The following is a 12,450-nucleotide window of genomic DNA, read 5'->3' on the forward strand; positions in this document are numbered from 1 at the left end:
ACAGTACTGGAAAGAACTGCCCAATGTTTGTGATTTTTTTTTCAACCTAAAGTAATTTTTTTCTTTATAGCACCATTCAAATTCATAGAGATCCAGAGCTATTAAAAATCAGCCCGGAGACAATGATTCTAGTCTTAGTTGCATTCTGATGGCTTCAATGTTTGTGGGGAGAGAGAACTCTTAAGGCAGCTTCTGTCAACAGGCAGAGAAAACACTGAGGCTCAGAGAAGCAGCCTCTACGTGTTCCCAGGTTAGACTGGTAGGCAGTGGTGCTACCAACAAACAAGATCAAAAAGCAGAGTCCACGCAGGCCACTGACCAAGAAAAACTGCACACTTCCAATCTTGTTTCATATGAAAGTAACTATCTCCCCTCGAGAGGGTTTTAGAGCTGCCATCTCAATAACGAAGCAGCTAAATTATCTGTCACTGGGAGTATGTGTGCGCATGTGTATGTGCGTGTGAGGAGAAGGCTCAGTGAGTAAAGGAGCTTGCTGTGCAATGTGAGAACCGGAGTTGGGAGACTCAAGGCTCCTCCAAGGAGACAGGAGAAAAACACAGAATTCCCAGGAGCTCCTGCATCCACGCCACCTTCATGTACGAAGCAGAGAGAGAGAAACAACAGAGAGACCCTGTATCAAAGATAGAAAGTGCGGGCTCCTGAGGTTTCTCTCTGACCATGCACCATGGCACCTGCATGTCTGCACACATACAAATAAAAGAAACAAAGCATACTGAATCCATTACTCTGAAGGGGGCTTGCTCATGACCAAGTCTCTAAAGCAGGAGTCAGTGAGCAAAGGCCTGTAGCTTGACAAGCCTGGTTTTGTGCTTTGGTTTTTTTCTATATGATAATTTTTTATAACACACCCATGCCACTGGATTATGGATTGTCCACTGCTACTTTCCTACAACAATGACAGGGAAGAGCAGCTGGGCCTAGGGCTACATGGTCCGAAGGCCTAAAATATTATCTAACCCAGTAAATATAATTTTTTTTTGACTGGTAAAATCATGGTTCTCTTCAACATAAAGGCAGTTGTAATCAGTGGTTTCTTAATTCTTCAAGGTTATTCCAAAAGTTCTGGACTACGACCACCAGTTGACTATCAGGGCAAACACTGTGTGAACATAGTCGGTTGTGCCATTGGCTGCTATCTTCAGCTGCTTGGTGTTTTCAGTTTATTTAAATTCATTGCTTGCTCTTCACTAAATATGAGCATCAGGTGCTGGTGACCTGGATCAGCAGGTCAAGGTGCTTGGCCCCAAGCCTGGAAACCTGTATTCAATCCCTGGAACCCACATGGCAGAAAAGTCTGAGTCACAACCAATGTTTTCTCTGATCACATGTGCCACGTGCTATGGCACATGTAGATGTATAGCCCCTCCTTACTCAAACAGAATACATATAATAAAATTTATATACATATATATGCATTATGTACATATGTACACACACACACACACACACACACACACACACACACACACACACCAGTTGTTTCTGGAAGAGAATTAACAATATGAAACAGATGAGGCTAATGGTTTTAATATAAAGTAAGCTGTTCCATGTTGATATAGAAATCCACTTTAAATCTCTTAAATCTGAATGTGCTAATTTCTACAAACACCAGGAGACTGAGCACTCAATGCGCTTGGCAGAAGCCATTATCATCACAATCCTAGCAATCTTCAGAACTGAAGCAAGCAAGCTAAGAGCTGCTAATCTGGAGCTGGAGTAAGAGGCTCTGGAAGCACCACATTCTCTCAGCCACGCCAAGGGGAAGAACCCAACACCGCGGTCTCCTACAGCCCTGTTGCCAGAGCCTTGTTCCCTGGGTGCTTCTGAGAACTCCACCCTTCCCTGTCATGGTCGTCTACTGTCCATTCCTCGGTGCCGGCGGATGACAGGCATGTGCTGCCTGGCTTCATGAGTCATCCCAAAGTCTTTTCTACCCAAAGCTCTCTGGCAGAGTGTGACAGCCACACAGCTGAGAGATGATAGTGTTTTCAAACAGCAGCTGACAAGACCGGATCATGGAGAACCCTTCTGGACTGTGACAGCCAGGGAAAACAAAAGGCCTCATGCCAATTTCACTGCAGGCAGAAGGCGTCCAGTCACTTGGAAAGAAGAGAAATCCCTGAGAGTCATGTTCCTAGAGGAAATGACTCTCATCATGTCTTTCATAACATGCTCAGGCCTCACCGAGTTTGTTTGTTTTCGGTTTTTTGAGGCAGGGTTTCTCTGTGTAGCCTTAGCTGTCTTGGACTTGCTTTGTAGACTATGCTGGTCTCTAACTTACAGAGACCCACCTTGCCCTTAATTAGCTTTGGATGTATGTGCTCAACCAGTTTGGGGTCAATAACCCGATTTCACACATGAGGCAGGGGGCCTCCAGGTGAGAAGAAAGGAACAAACGTCCAGTCTGCAGCACTAATGGAACCTCTTCAGCAGTACCCTCTTCTCCGGCTTCTCAGGGCTCAGAGCCGGCTTCAGAATTTCTTAATGGGTCAGGATCCAAATGCAGGAGTTTAAATTTTATTCCAACTTCACTGTGGTTCCTCAAATGTTCCCAGTAAGGAAAGCAGAAGTTTCCTTGCTGAGACAATGAAACCAGGAAAAAAAGTATATAAACATTCTAAATCTAGAGCTGCTGACATACAAACTCTGGAAGTTATGCTCATTGTGTTCACTTCTCTGCATGAAGAACCAAGTTCATTAGGTATTTTAAGGTCCACTGTCTGCAAAAACCACCATGGAACCACCATGTAAGGCTGAGCCTTGACACACAGTTTCCAAGCATTGCATTCGCCTGCTAATGGTATATATACTGCATTGTCAGTCCATAAAAGGCAGAGCTTCTTCCTACTCATGTGTATGTCTTTCTTGGTCAAGAAAGGCAATGTAGAGAAGAAAGAACTAATTCCTGTCTCGCATCAAAAGTTCGGGTTAGGCAAAACAGTTCACTTTAAACCCTAAGCTCCAAACAGCCAGAGAACTTCCACTCTGCATTGGCCATTCTTCCTGCTTCAGCTGGTTTTTACAGGTGCTAAATACCATCACCTTATAGTCAACTTAACCTTGCAGTTACAGCGAAGCCTTCCTCCAGGAACAAAAAGGGACTTACTTAACTAGGGTCTTATGTAGCCCAGGCTGGCTTCAAACGTGCTAGGGAGCCAAGGATGACCTTGAACTTTTGGTCCTCCTGCCTCCATCTCCTATTGGAATAATGGTCACACACCTCTGCACACACTGGATCAAACACAAGCCTTATGTATGACAGGCAAACACCCTATTATCTCCAGCCCAAAGATGGCTCTTCTTAATATAAGGCCAAGTGGGATACAGTGAGTCATCTACCTGACACCTGATATTGCACAGTAAGTCAGGAGACACAAAGCACGGAAGGCAATCCAGCTCTCCCTCAAAGCCCTAGCCTGAGGAACAAGCACCTAATGACATCTCACTCCCGAGGCTGGCCAGCTCACTGCTGTGAACGGTACCAATGCAGACTCCTCCCAATATCTAGCCTGACCCAGAAGTCTACAGGGTACCAAAAAGTGGAAACGTAACTGTGGAAAATCACCACTTCTTTAAATTAGAGGAAACTAGTATTCCAGAATAGGCTGAGCTATGACCACAACCGCCTTTCTCAGGCACATTAGAATTTTAGTCTGTCTAAGAAGAGTACAAGGATGAAAAACAATAAATGAACCAGGCATGCCCCTTTGTGGGCATGGTAGCTGTACACACATCCATGCCCTTGGTCAGTCTCTAAGTCCTGTTAAAATTCTACACCTATCAGGTCTACCCTTCTGCATCTTGACAGAATGCAGTTCACAAAGCAGCCTCAAACCAGAACACTCTCCTACCTTTCAGGTCATCGGTTCTGGAGGTAAACTGAGAGGCTGTCTAAAGGAACTTCCATTCCAGCAATGTGACCCTTGCACAAGTCTATATCCTTCTCCTTAACTGTCCATGATGGTGGGAAGGCTTCCAGGCCCCGGGGATTTCAACAGCACCATCCCGCCCACAGAAAGTGTCCTGTGTCTGAATGGTTTTCACAAAGCTACTTGTGCCAGCAGGCTTGGACAAGGTTACCTGAACACTTCTCTCATTCAGCCGCTCTACAGCAGGGAGGAGAAACCTCTCCTCAAAGCCATTTTAAAGCTGAGGCTGCCACTAAAGGTAACAACGGAAGAAAAAGCAGAAAGGTGTGGTCTTCTCACCTAGTTTGTTGTGCTCTTCCAAGAGAAAGTTCCATTTCCTGGTCCTGATGTCTGCAATGAGAAGAAAGAGATAAGGCACGCTCGAACATTTTCTTTCCAATGTCAAGAACCTCCGGCAAGCTCTCATGATGGATGTGTTGGTCCTGAGGTTGGTACCAGAGCTACCACCAGGGAACTTATTAGAAACACCACCTCACAAGTAGAGTGTTAGCAAGCTGCCTCCTCTCCTATACATGCCTAACTTTGACACCACTGTCTTGGGATACAGAAAGGCATTCTTTGTAGGGCAACTACTGTTTTTCCGCTCTAAGGCTAAAATAGAAACAAATGGGCTTTAAAGTCAAAGCAGCAGAACATTTGTCAAGACAACAATGACCAGAAAACAATGGTTAAGAAAACTGTAGGATGTTCTCCTTGGATGTTCTGCTTGGAGATGAAGCAGCTGCCACTACTTCTTCACTCTGTGACCACTGAGGTGTCACTGACCTGTAGATATAGCTATATCTCTATCAGGAAAGTCAGTTTGAACAGTCAAAGACGGAGACAAACACTGCTGGCATCACAGATCTCGCAGAGATCAATATCACTTGCCGTAAATCCTGGAATCCATCTGTTTAAACAGCGCAATCACCGCCTCCGAATAGCCGATGTCAACCTCGAAGCGGGCCCGGGAGATGAGCACACATCTCCCTGTGACAAAGGTAAGGGATGGAGCTGAAGGGAGGCCACTCTGTTCCCTGACACTGCCATCAACTCCTTCCAGTGGCTGCAGGGAGACCGTGGAGAGCTGCTCAGCTGCTTTCACTGTGAAGAGGAAGAAAGGACTGACGTCATAAGGTAGACAACACTGGATGACTTTCACCTGAGCCTCAGGAAGGCAAGACAGAAAACAGGGCAGAGCAGTCAAGGCCATGAGGAAGACAGGTGAGGAGGTAGAGGCCTGTACATTAGGAAGGCTTATGGTGTGCTCTAACTGAGGTGTTGAGCATTTTAATATTTACGAAATGTCCTGTAATTTCATCTACTCAGAAGGCCAAAGAGCTTAAGCCCAGGAGTTGGATGACAGCATGGGCAACATAGCAAGAACCTTGGGGATTGGGGGTGGAGAGGAAGAAAGGGCAGGGAGAAGGAGTGAAGGGGGGGAGAGAGGGAGGGAGAGAGAGCATACACATAATTTTTCTATTCCTTAAAAATTTTTAATTAAAAAAACAGATATCAGAAATTAACAGAAGACTGTAATTGTGATGATGGTTAAATGTTGTAAGTAATCTCTGTTGTGCTTTAGAATCTGCTGACAATAGCACACTACAAAGCACCCAAGGGACCCTATGCATAGATACTCTACCAACTGCTTAGATAGCAAGGAGATGAGAAATAGGAGCAAAAGGCCACAAATACATGGTTTTCCACATTATTTTATTACTTATCACTTATGCACTTTATGGACTTGAGGACATACGACTAAACTGTCAACAACAACAACAAAAAAAACAATGACAAGAATTTGCAGAAAACATAAAAAATAGAGCATAAAATGAGAGGATGGAGATACAGCCAATTTCAAACAGGAAGAAAAGCAACTAGAAAACAAAAATGTTCAACTTTACAAATAACCAAAGGGATGATGTAGAGGAATTTTAATCCAGATCATGGCTGCCTTGGCAAAAGATCTTACCCAAAGACCTTCTGTGTGAACTGGCTGGAATACAAACAAGCCTTTAATCCAGGAGACAGAGGCAAGCAGATCTGAGTTCAAGGCCAGCCTGATATAGAGAAAGTTTCTGATAAGGAAAAGCTTAGGTCTAGGCCTGGTGGTACATGCCTTTAATCCCAAAAAAGGAAGGTAAGCTTAAGTTTGTAGAAGGAAGCACTCATGTTTGAAAGTGATGTCTAACTGAGTGGCAGAAAAAGTGACAAATAAAAAAAGATTTAATAGAATAGGATACACCAAACAATCATGAGAAGAGAGAGGAAAGGGAAGCTACTTAAGGGGCAATATACAGAGGAGGCAGTTTTACTAGACAGTAATAGAGAGACAGGCTGAAGAGGGGGAACTCAGATGAAGATCGAATGAACCAGAGAAAGAGGAGCCAGAAGATTAGAAAGATTGCTGGGGTTAGTTTGAGGCCATGCAGAGCAATTCAGAGACCAAGAAAAAAGCCAGATTGAATAAACTAGATGGGAGACAAGTTTGAGCCAGAACAGCTGAGTTGAACTAGCCACCTCTGAGCTAAGTAAGAACAAGAAAGGCAAGAAAGGATGATCTTATTAAGCAGTAAATCTCAGAGGCTAAAACAAAACAAAACAAAACAAAACACCCAAAAAAAAAAAAACATTCTAGGCCTAGGTTAGATAGTATGGAGGCTAGAAGCTTCCGGTACTAGGCCTAGATTAGCAGAAGGGGGCAGTAATCCTCCGAGACAACAACTGAAACAGCTGAATAAAAGTTCCTTTTACAGAATGAAAAGCCATTTCTTTACATATCAATGTTACAAGATAAAAAACAAAACAAACCAACAACAACAACAGCCAACCAACCAAAATAAGAGAAAGACATTTATATTACTAGTTGAGAAGAAAACCTTTTGGGAAAATTGGTGAGGCAGGCATGAGTTCTAAGAGGTGATCGACACGACGCCATTTCTGGAAACTGAAAATGTAAACATAAACTTGTACACCGAGGGCTTCCTGTGGATGCAATACCAGGAAACAGGAAGCAAACTAAACATCAAGAAAATAACTTAGGCAACTCGGCCATATTCGCACAACAGGATGTTATGCGATCATTAATATTTTTCTGTCAGTAACAAGTTTTGGAAAAAATATAAAATTTAGTATGTTTGATAATACAAAATATTTGAGGTTCACAATGATCCATTATAATGATGACACCCATACATTTATCTCACAGAACTGCTAAACTGCTAGTTTGTAAGAAAGGCAGAGCACAAATTACATACAAATGTAACAGTGTTTTACTTAATGACAGAAAAAAAGAAGGAAACAAGCAGGTTCAAGGTGCCTGAGGTAGTGGCAGAGTCCCGAGATTGTGGGCCTAACTGTCTTCCTTTGGGCATTAAATACACTGTGTGTTGTGTGGTGAGTGTGGGGTTAGGGTTAAGAATGCAAAATCCAGTTAGGGGTGTAGCTCAGTACTCAAGGGCTGGCACAGTATACCTGAGGTCCTGGATTTGGTCCCCAGCACTGTCAGAAAAGGAAAGGAGGGAGACGCAGACTCCACAGACACATTTAGAGCGCTAAGTGTTGAGGACAGCACTCCTATGTGATGATGCTGGCAAGGACTGGGCCAAAGGATGTAAGTCAGCGATCAAGTAGCTGCTTACTATGCACAAGGTTTGGAGTTTAATCCCCAGAACTTAAAAAAAAAAAAAAAAAAATCAAAAGCCCGGCCATGGTGGTCTGGTGGCACACATCACACCAGAGGTGTCATGGGCTCAAGTTTGGGCCCCTGAAAGTCCTACGTGGCAGTTACAACTTCCAGTACCTCAGAATAAGACCGTGAGACAGTGCTTTTCAAGATAAATAACATTATTTGGGCAGGCCTTAGTAATCCATGACTGGTAGAGGGAGGAATGGGGTAGAGAAATAGAAAGTAGGAAGACAGGACAGGAATAGGATAGGGTAGGGGAGAGAGAAGCAAAAACAAGACAAGACCAAACTCGAGTGCTTGGAGGCTGTGAGAGAATATGGATCAGTGGTTCTCATATGTAGGCCCTGACCCTTAGGGAGTTTGAACAATCCTTTCTCAGGGTCACCTAAGGCCATAGGAAAACACAGATATTTACATTATGATTCATAACAGTAGCAAAATTATTACATTTATAAAGTAGTAATGAAAATAATTGTATGGTTGGGGGTCACCACAACGAAAGGAACTGTATTAAAGGGCTGTAGCATCAGGAAGGTTGAGAGCCACTGACATGGACAGAGGATGATCACCATCAAGTCAAGGAGACCTCAGGAGAAACCAAGCCTGAATACACCCTGGCCTCAGATTTGTTTCCTTCAGAACTGAGCAAACACGTTTCTGTTTAAGGCCCGTCTGTGTCACAGCAGCCCTACCGAAGTGCAGGATACCACCTAGGCATATGTTTTCAAAGACAAGATAAAAGGAAAAAGCAAGAAAACTCTGCAGAAACTGGCGCATCACCCCCCTGAAAACATCCTGGTGAACCGTAAGAATTCTAACTTATGTTTCAGATCCTCCAAGAAGTGATCTGAGCATGTATGCTCAGCTTCTGGAGAGTGGGTGGAGACCTGGCTGCTAGGAACAAGAAGGAACAAGAGGGGAGAATGGAAAACAAGAAGCAATTTCTCTGACAGAGGCCCCAGGACAAGGGGACAGAAACACCGGTACAGAACAGACTCAGAAAACAGGGGTGCATTCAGGGCTAATGATGACTGGACACTGCCTGAGCAACGCCCCCTGAACTCTGTGGTTGATTAGACAGTGTCAGATGTTAAATAGCCATCTCCCTAGGAGCAAGGCCTGACACAGCTACCTGTCACTGCTGGATCTGCCATAGCCCAGGGGAAACAGGCACTCTGGTTTGAATTCCAGCTGAATACCTAATTAGCCGTGCGTCTCTGTATTATTTACTCATTTGAGACATCATTTCCCCATTCGTAAGATGGTTGTTTTAAGAGGTAAGAAACATGGAACACAGGACTGGGAAGGGCCCAGTGCACAAAACCACCAGGTGCCAGCTCTTGCTAACTTTTCACAGCAGGTGAAAGAATGTGTCCACTTACTCAAGGATCTGTAGTCAGTCATGCTGAAGTCCCAAGTCTTTGTAAAAGAATCTGAAATAAACAGAAGGCTGATCACTTTTTGTCTCTATTTGCACTCTGACACTCTCGAAGAGCTTATTTCTATTTCCTGAACAAACAGAGGCCACATTCAAAACTGTTGACTGGCAGGCTCTCACGGACTTAAAAAACATCTCTAGAGGAGGCAAATAGCAAACACGGGTAATTCTTTTGTTTCATATAGATAGCAGCTCAGGCCTCATTTAACTAATTGCCTGAGGCAGGTAGGAGTGGAACCCAAATCATCTGAATTTCGAGTAGTCAGGCAGTGATATGAGCAGGAACTCCAAGGAATAGTAGAGCTAGCCACAGCCCAGCTTTCCCTTCAGATCAACCAACCCAAGCACATTACTTAACATAACTGAGCTGGTTCAGCACTTCAAAAACTGAAAGAAGGGGCTAGCTAGCGAGATGGTTCAGAGGTTAAGAGCACTGGCTGCTCTTCCAGAGGACCTGGGTTCAATTCCCAGCACCTATGTGGCAGTTCACAACTGTCTTTAACTCCTGTTCCAGGGGATCTGACACCCTCACACAGACATAAATGCAGTCAAAACACCAATGTACATAACATTAAGAAAAAAAAAAGTCATTTTTTAAAAACTGAAAGAAGAAGAAAATAAATCTACAGATTTCAAACTACTGTTTTTAGGCTTCAATGCTGCAATACAAATACAACACCTGTCTCCTCAATAAACACCTGAAAGTTCTGTCTATGGTCATGCACTAAGTTTAACATCTGCTTGAGAAAACAGCTATCACAAAGAGAGAAGCTAGCTAAAATGGAAAAATATAATGTGCCAATGTGCCCCTCTTAATATTCATGAGAAACTGTTAAAAGACGTCTGAGAATAGAAAATAGAAAAGGCCTCATTACCATAGTGTCTGCTGGGCAGAGACTTAAACACAGCAATGAGCTCTTGGTTGTAGCCGATCTTTACCCGAAACCGGTCTCCAGTCCTTATGCATGTTCCCTGCTGACAGCTTACTTTTTGGGATGAAGTCTGCAGTTTATTTGAGGGTCTCTCTTCTGTCCTAGGTGTTTTTCCACCTAAGGCATAAAAGGTGTTCGAAATGTTTTGCCCAGAGGTGGAGGGCCTCGCTGTCTCGGCCTGTAAGTCGGGATCCCTGGGAAATAGTCCACAGGAAGAAGCTGCTGTGTTCTGGGAACTCTGTGCTTTAGTCAGAGGCTCCTGGGTTGACTGGGGAAGGCCCTGACCTGACTTATAACCAAAAAGCTGTTGGTTAGAGACATCTGGAGGAGCTGGGTTAGGCTTTGGGTAGACTGTGGACCTCTCTCCTTGAATCTTCCATATCCCCTTTGCCTGCTCTGATGTGCTGGCTTGAAAATGGTGGGAACTGTGAGGTCTCTGGTCATCAGGAAATGAATTATTGAGATTCTGTTGCTTGAAAAGAGCAGCTTGGCCCACTGGTTTTGAAGGTTCTACTGGGAGATTCCGGAAAGGGTCCTGCTTGGATTGGGAAGGGCCAGTAACAAAGGAGCCAGAAGCTGTGCTCTGTGGCTGTTCTGCTGATAACTTCTCAGAGCGACGGGCCAGAGCCTTTTGTCGATTCTCTTCGATCTTTTTCTTCTGCTCCTCTGTAAGCGGCAAGGACATTTTAATAGGAACAGGCTTATGCAGGAATGTCACCTTCTAACTGGAAGATGGCAAAAGCTGCGAAAGGTAAAAAGACTGAAATAAAACTTGTGTTCACTACGCTCCTACTTTGATTAATAAGCTTTTGTAATGTATTAGAAGAAGCTAAAGGACAAACTGAACTTTCTTTTCTAATTAAAATGCAAACACAAATTAGCATATCCTAAAATAATCATCCCGATGAAAAAACTAATGGTAAATCCAAAACCGATTGTATTTTACTGGGCTATTTTTCTTTTTCTCCTTCCCATTCCCTAGTCAAAGTGAGTTAACAGATCCCAAGAAAGTTTTACAGTGAAACCTAACTTCACTAGAATGGACAAAGATTACATTTTAAACTAGAAGGGCTAATGTATCAGACAGAAAGAGAGCATGTTATTTTGTATTGTGACTTAATTTACCCTAGACGGTTTCCTCCAGGCTGGACCAGTTTTACAATGCTCTAGAAGCAGGGGCCTGAACACCAAATTCTCTGGCCGGGTTCTGACTTAAGCCTTACTCAAATGGCATTGCCTTAAAATGCTTATAACACAGGGAATACTCTAGGAGCAAGGGCAGTCGTCAAAGGAAGGGCTAGACTCTAGACATTAGGGACCTTAAGATTTTGTTCCCTGCCAAGACTTCTTCTAGACAAAGCACCCCAAAACATCTCCTCTCACAGATGTTACACTCCACCCGGAGAGCAGCAATTAAAACTCTCAGTCTTGTGTTCAAGTGGGGTGATTTACGTAACTGCCAAAGCCTGATAGGTTGACTGACCAGTAGGGGAGATGAGACCAAACCGGATGAGAACTTCCACTGATAAGCCATAAACCACAAATGCACCCCAGCACACAGAAGTCCCTTTTTACTGGGACCTAGGCTTCACTTCCTCTCCGCCAGCGGAGAGGGAACGCCCCGCCCCACTTTGCTTCTGGCATTTCCACTTGGATCCTCCCTTCCCCGCTGCTTCCTCCTCTAGCTGTATTTGGTCTCTTCCTCCAACGCCGCTGCTCACTTCGCAGCCCACTTTCTTACCTAGCGAGGCCCGTAAGGCGAGGTATCTTCGCAGATCCCAAGCCCAGGAGCGTCTCCAGAGCCTTGCCTAGGAAGTTTACGCTTTAGCTGGACTTTTAGAAGAACTAAATCTCAAGCACTGCAAGTTCACCCATCTTGGAGTGGGCCATAGGCTTTGAATGGCTCGGCCACCGTCGAACTACATTTCCCAGCAGCCAATACGGCCGCAGATTACCGCCATAAATCGTGGGTGCAAACACGCTTGATGTAGGGTCTTATGGGGTTTGTAGTTTGTGTAGGCAAGCCTGCCCATTGGAGGTTGTGAATTAAAGGGTGTAACGTTGTGGGCGGGGCAAGGTATGGTGGACCCTGGGAGCTGTAGATCTCAGTTTCTCCAATGGTTTAGTCAGGCGTAAACGCAGCCTGTGGTGCCAAGCGTTCAGTCACAGCGGTGTCTCCAGAAATGTCAAACAGCCAGATTGATTTAATTCTTAATAAAGATTTTCCTGGCACACCCCTTTCTAAGAGAGTTGTTCTTATAATTTAAGGCTCGGCCGCTGTTGTTAGATCCTCCATCAGTCAGTGTGCTAATTGTTAACCTCAGTTAGTCCAACCTGTGAACTATGAACAGGATCTCCTGTATCCCAGCCTTGTCTAGTACTCATTCTGTAGCTGAGGATGACTTCTTTGTCTCCACCTCTTACCCGCATAGTAAAATTATTACTTTTTCTCCTTTTCGT

At 44.2% G+C, this 12,450-nt stretch overlaps 1 protein-coding gene across 2 annotated transcripts in view; it reads right to left on the bottom strand.

The window, feature by feature from the left end:
• The window catches only part of Smarcal1 (SWI/SNF related, matrix associated, actin dependent regulator of chromatin, subfamily a like 1), a 48,323-nt gene extending 36,431 nt beyond the window's left edge, over positions 1-11,892 (bottom strand). The window contains exons 1-5 of one of the 2 annotated variants that reach the window (XM_055616857.1): positions 11,732-11,892; positions 9,934-10,732; positions 9,003-9,053; positions 4,821-5,033; positions 4,230-4,280 (exon numbers count right to left, since the gene is read on the bottom strand). In XM_055616857.1, the coding sequence (XP_055472832.1) occupies positions 4,230-4,280; positions 4,821-5,033; positions 9,003-9,053; positions 9,934-10,675 (1,057 nt within the window). In that variant the 5' untranslated portion in view covers positions 10,676-10,732; positions 11,732-11,892. Of the gene's footprint in view, positions 1-4,229; positions 4,281-4,820; positions 5,034-9,002; positions 9,054-9,933; positions 10,733-11,473; positions 11,517-11,731 lie in introns of those variants that run through there. The other variant, XM_055616859.1, reaches the window with a different exon arrangement.
• Positions 11,893-12,450: the final 558 nt, after the last annotated feature.

This window comes from Psammomys obesus, unplaced genomic scaffold (genome assembly GCF_907164565.1).
Source record: "Psammomys obesus unplaced genomic scaffold, mPsaObe1.curated_primary_1811, whole genome shotgun sequence".
NCBI lineage: Eukaryota > Metazoa > Chordata > Mammalia > Rodentia > Muridae > Psammomys > Psammomys obesus.